The sequence below is a fragment of the Loxodonta africana genome, chromosome 1 (assembly GCF_030014295.1).
Source record: "Loxodonta africana isolate mLoxAfr1 chromosome 1, mLoxAfr1.hap2, whole genome shotgun sequence".
NCBI lineage: Eukaryota > Metazoa > Chordata > Mammalia > Proboscidea > Elephantidae > Loxodonta > Loxodonta africana.
In genome coordinates, this window is record NC_087342.1 from 77,281,728 (window position 1) to 77,287,605 (window position 5,878).

The following is a 5,878-nucleotide window of genomic DNA, read 5'->3' on the forward strand; positions in this document are numbered from 1 at the left end:
TGGAAGAAGTTCATTCCAACCCTCAAGACTTCAGTGGAGGAAGTAACTGCAGATGTGGTGAAAATAGCAAGATAATTACAATTAGAAGTGGAGCCTGAAGGTGTGACTGAATTGAGGCAATCTCATGACAAAACTTTAACACATGAAGAGTTGTTCTTATGGACGAGCAAAGAAAGTGGTTTCTTGAGATGAAATCTGCTCCTGATGAAGACGTTGTGACAAGAAAGGATTGAGAATTTTACATAATTGATAAAGCAGTGACAGAGTTTGAGAGAATTGGCTCCATTTTGAAAGAAGCTACATCGTGGGTAAAATGCTACCAAACAGCACTGCATGCTGCATAGAAATCTTTCATGAAAGGAAGAGTCAATCAATGGGGCAAACTTCATTATTCTTATTTTAAGAAATTGCCACAGCCACTCCAACCTTCAGCAAACCACCCTGATCAGTCAGCAGCCATCAACATCAAGGCAAGACCCTCCACCAGCAAAAAAGATTACAACTCACTGAAGGCTCAGATGATGGTTAGCATTTTTTAGCAATAAAGTATTTTTTAATTAAGGTATGTACTTTGTTTTTTTTTAGACATAATGCTATTGCATGCTTAATAGACTAAACCAAAAAAATTCATGTGACTTGTTTTATTGCAATATTCACTTTATTGCAGTGGTCTGGAACTGAACCTGCAATGTCTCTGAGATATGCCTATATCGTGTATAAAATGATAAGAAGAAAGATACCCAGTGCCATCGAGTTGATTCCGACTCATAGCGACAAAAGACAAATTTCCTACCCCATGGAGCTTACATTTTACTGGTGAAAGTTAGAAAACTAATAAGTGGGAAATATTTTTAGGAAACAAGTACATTCCACATGGTGGTCAGTGACATGAAGACAAAAAACAGGGCAATGTGCTAGAGAGTTTTTGGAAGGAATCTTTATATACAGTGGTCAGAAAATTCCAGAAGGAGAAAAGCTATATAGACATAAAATTGCAGTGTGTGCCAGAAAATTCTAAGGGTGAGAAACTCATCATGGCAAGAGATAAGGCTAGAAAGGTAAGAAAGGATTCGTGAAGAAACTTGCATGCCATGATAAAGAATTTGGAATTGGATTGAAGGGAATGAAAACTCACTGGAAGGCTTTAAGAAGGGAAATGGGGCAATTCTTGTTTTAGAAGGTGGCAGACATGTATTTATACCTATTATGTAATCTATTATACTTTCTGTGTTCCGATTTTAAACTTGTTTGTAAATATTTTCCTATGTTGCTCATAATCTCCCTGTAATTTATTTTTGGAGGCTTATCTTTTTATATATACAAAGTAAGTTCATATATTTTTAATTTGAGTCTTACAGAGATAGGATAGTATACCTCCATCTAATGAATTCTATGTGGTATGTGTCTGATCGCTTTCTAAGCAGGATGGTTCATATGTAGTTGGACAAATATTTGGACAAATTTTCTCATTTAAATATCAATGCTTGCCATGGACTCAGTGTGTCAGACTCATTACATGGTCCAACACATAGTTGACAGTCAGGCAACCACACACAATGCAGAATATGTAAGCGCTGGTGTCAACTTTGTAAGAAGAAAGACAATCTCTGCCTACTGAAGGAAGATGTATACAGATCCCAAAGAAATCTTGGATGAGGTGCAGTATCAGTAAGGGAATATATAGGCAAAGATACCTGATGAGTTGAAAAGACATAGCTGAAGTTCAGCAAGGCTTGAGAGAGCATGCAAAAGGAGGTATAATGGCCTAAAGACAGAATATCTAACAAGTGGGACTAGAGTGGGTGAGTATATAAAAAATATAAGGGAAAAGTTTTTGTGACAAAAATATTTCATCCTCTGAGTTTTATGCAGATATATCAAAGCAATGGAAAAGGGAAACCAAACCAATGTCTCCGAATTTCTCCTCCTGGGCTTCTCCAATTGGCCAAGGCATCAGGCGTTGTTCTTAGCACTTTTCCTGTGTCTCTACCTAGCAGGACTGTTGGGGAACTTGCTCATCTTGATGGCTATTGCCTCAGACCATCACCTGCACATACCCATGTATTTTTTCCTTGCCAATCTGTCCTTGGTAGACCTCTGTCTCTCTTCAACTGCAGTTCCCAAGATGTTGCTGAATATCCAAACACAGACTCAGTCCACATCCTATCCTGCCTGCCTGGTTCAGATGTACTTCAGTATAATGTTTACCAACATGGACAATTTTCTGCTCACAGTGATGGCATATGACCGTTATGTGGCCATCTGTCACCCTTTGCATTACTCCACTATTATGACCCAGAGCCTTTGTGCCTGCCTGGTGGCTATTCCCTGGGTCATTGCCACTTTGAACCCGCTCTTGCACACCCTTATGATGGCCCATCTGCACTTCTGCTCTAACAATGTCATCCATCATTTCTTCTGTGATATCAACTCTCTTCTCGCTCTATCCTGTTCTGACACCAGCCTTAATCAGTTGATGGTTCTGACTGTGGTGGGGCTGCTCTTTGTGGTACCTTTAGGGTGTATCCTGGCATCCTATGCCCACATCATCTCTGCTGTGATGAAAATCCTTTCTGTTCAAGGAAAACTCAAGGCTTTCTCCACCTGTGGATCCCACCTTACCTTCGTCATTCTTTTCTATGGAGCAATCACAAAGACCTATATGACTCCCATATCCAATCATTCAACTGACAAAGGCTTAGTGGCATCAGTAATTGTTATTGTGGTAGCCCCTATACTGAATCCCTTCATTTACAGTCTAAGGAACAATGAACTGAAGGGAGCTTTAAAGAAGGTCCTAGACCACAGAAAAATCTTCTCCCAGTGATTTGTACTGGCTGAGGAGTTCAACAAGAGCAAATCTTAATGAGATCATCGTTCTCATTCTCATCATAAGTACGTAATTACAAAGCAGTTACTAAGTACCTCGTTGAACTTGGTATAACCTAAACTCTGGGGGTGATATAATCACAGCCCTTATCCCTGTGAGCACTCGGAGATTATCAATGTGGGTAAATATTTATATGTAAAGTCCCTTAAACTACAATAAAAACATTAAATCAACATTTGAATGAATTGTTAAGACATCAGATGACGCTCATGTAAACACAGGAATAAGTCAGAGGGAGTGCAGAATAGAGGCCGGCCCCAGGACTGTCCTTCTCCTAGAGTAGGATGGAGTAGATGACCACACTGTCATACATGAAAAACCCTAGAGAATAAAGTTACTGTGAAATCAAATGTTCAAACCACAACTGCAAGGCAAGGTCAAAGGAAGCAGAGATTGGTGAGGGCTGAAGAGGTCAAGGAACGCTTCAGGGAAGACAATCTGGCTCTTGAACCTTGGATGGGTTTTACACAGCAATAAAGAGAGCATTCAAAACACCTGAGGAAGGTTTGTAGGTAAGAAGGTGCGTGGTGTGTATTGAAAAAATTAATCTGAATGGATTGAGTGATCTGTATTAGAACTGCTGGGAGTGAGGATGGGTAGTTATAGCTCTCCCTGATCTTTTATATTTATTTGTGTTTTATAATTTTATTGTACATATTTCTAGTAACCTGTCTCGTTTTTTCCTTGTGTAAAAAGCACAATTTATATCTATGTCTATGTACATATCTATCTCTAAAATCGTATCTATATAAATATTCATGCTAGCCTACAAACAATTGCCTGAGAGGTTATTAATCATCATTTAAAAATCTGTATTGCTATTCACTCTGAAACATGCATAGAGTTGCCTATATTAGAAACACCACACCAGCAATTTAAAGCCCATGCCTTTGTGACTGTTGATTTGGAGCTCATATCTGATTTAAATGGCTGTTTTTTGTGTCCGCAGTCTCTCCAGAGCACTACAAAGTACATTTTTTCATATGGCATTATGTAGTATATTTTAAGACATGCCTCCAAAATATTTCCCAAACTTGGAAAAGTCATTTTCAAGTCATGTCATACATAACTGGAGCCCTGGTGGCACAGCGGTTAAGAGCGAGGCTGCTAACCAAAATGATCGGCAGTTCAAATCCACCAGCTGCTCCTTGAACCCTATGGGGCAGTTCTACTCTGCCCTGTAAGAGAGATAAACAGACACAGGTGAAGAGAGATAAAAAGGATTCTTACTCTAGATGTTTGTTTGTTTATTTGTTTGTTTGTTTGTGATGAGGAACCCTGCTAGAAATTGCATTTGTAGTTTTTACTCTTCTCTGATGAAAGGCATAAGAAAAATTTGTTAGATCGTGTAAGGACCAGATCAGAATCCAATTCCCTATTTCTTGAAAGATCTCTGTATGTGTCAGATATTTTAGTTGTGTTGGGAATATGGTCTGCTTCCAAGTCTCCCATCCAAGCTGCCTAAGCACAGGCTTTGGAACCAGAACATTCCTGATAAAGAGGCTAGGAGTTGGGTCACTGTCTCTCTCCCAGTCCCTTCTCCTTTTCAGGAAAGCCTTCCTTCCTCTTCTGAGCACACGGTAACTTTCTCTGTCCTCCTCATTCATGGGTACCATTTGGCCCCTGGCCAACCCCACTTCTATATACAGAGGGGTGTGCACAGAATATCTGCCTAGACTGGCCACAAAAGTGACTCCCTAGCCAGGGGAGACTGGTGACCACAATTGAAACTGACCTAGCTCTGTTTGTTCTTTATGTGAATAAACTGTTGCCCCATGCAGTGCCTCTGTGTGTGTCCTTTGTCAGTGACCTTGAACTTTGTTAGAACAAGTTGCAAGCAACAAAAACCAATTCTCAATAAGGCAGAAATTGAATATAATGAAAGAATAATGAGTAGTTTATAGAATTCCTTGAACTGCTAAAGAACCAGGCTTGGAGACCCACAATCAGACTGCAGCTAAAACAACAAACAAAGCCATCTTAGGACTGACTGCTTGCCCCACTCATGCTACCTGCCCTGGACACTGGATGCCCATGCTAGCCTGCTTCCCCTGTTGGCTCATAAACTGGACATGTATGCCACTGCCACCACCACCAGAAGATTTTCTACTGCCTCTAGATCACTGTAGCACTGATTCTTGATTCAAATTGCAGGGTAGCTGTATCTGACTGGGCAAACACGGAGCACATGCTGTTACCATAGAACAAGGAAAACTGAAAGGAAAAAAAAAAGAATATCTCAAATTTTGTCCTGTACTGAGCACCACACTGTGCTTCCCAAATCTTCTTTTCGTACTGAAGTGCTTATTCCTCCAGCTGCTGGAGTATTGCCAGCTTGTAGCCCTCTCTAACAGCCCTCACTGTCTGCCCCCTTGAGATATTGCCCTCAGCTGAGAAGAGTTTGCTGGCCCAATCTCATAAACCCTCCCTAAAGGCAAGTTAAAGAGCCCTCGTGGCACAGTGGCTAAGCACTCAGCTGCTAACCAAAAGGTCAGTGGTTCAAGCCCACCAGCCATGCCATAGGAGAAAGATGTGTCAATATGCTTCCATAATGATTACAGCCTTGGAAACCCTGTGGGGCAGTTCTACCATGTCAGATAAAGTCACCGTACGTCAGAATCGACTCGATGGCAAACAACAAAAAGGGGCAAGTTGAATCCAAGGACTGGACTCTTGAGGGGACAGAATAACCCAACCCCCTTGACCCAAATCAAGGCAACTCTGAAGGGCCATCCTAGTTCCATGAGCCAAGTTTTGTTCCAGATAAAACTTTCGTTGTGATTATATCACAGCCCAAGTTCTGCCCAAAGTTGCTACCTTTACTTCCTCAACAGTATCAATCCCAATATTGTCCCCTAAAATCTTCCTGCATGTCAATCTCATCTCAGAGTATGCATTTCTTGCAACCCAAAATGCAACAGCGGTTAGATAACATTCTCTGAATATAATGCAAGAAAATTAAAAACCAACAGCCCTCTACTCAAAATG

General features: G+C 40.7%; 1 protein-coding gene across 1 annotated transcript; it reads left to right on the forward strand.

Annotated features, from left to right (window-relative positions):
• The first annotated feature begins 1,585 nt into the window (after positions 1–1,585).
• LOC111748140 (putative olfactory receptor 1F12P) lies at positions 1,586–2,878 on the forward strand. The gene has a single exon (XM_064295399.1). It carries the CDS (start codon positions 1,886–1,888, stop codon positions 2,825–2,827), a length of 942 nt encoding a protein of 313 aa, XP_064151469.1. The 5' UTR covers positions 1,586–1,885; the 3' UTR covers positions 2,828–2,878.
• Positions 2,879–5,878: the final 3,000 nt, after the last annotated feature.

Bases quoted from the DNA above. Each gene is read 5' to 3' on its own strand.
- LOC111748140 (XM_064295399.1), top strand. From the start codon at position 1,886: ATGGAAAAGGGAAACCAAACCAATGTCTCCGAATTTCTCCTCCTGGGC.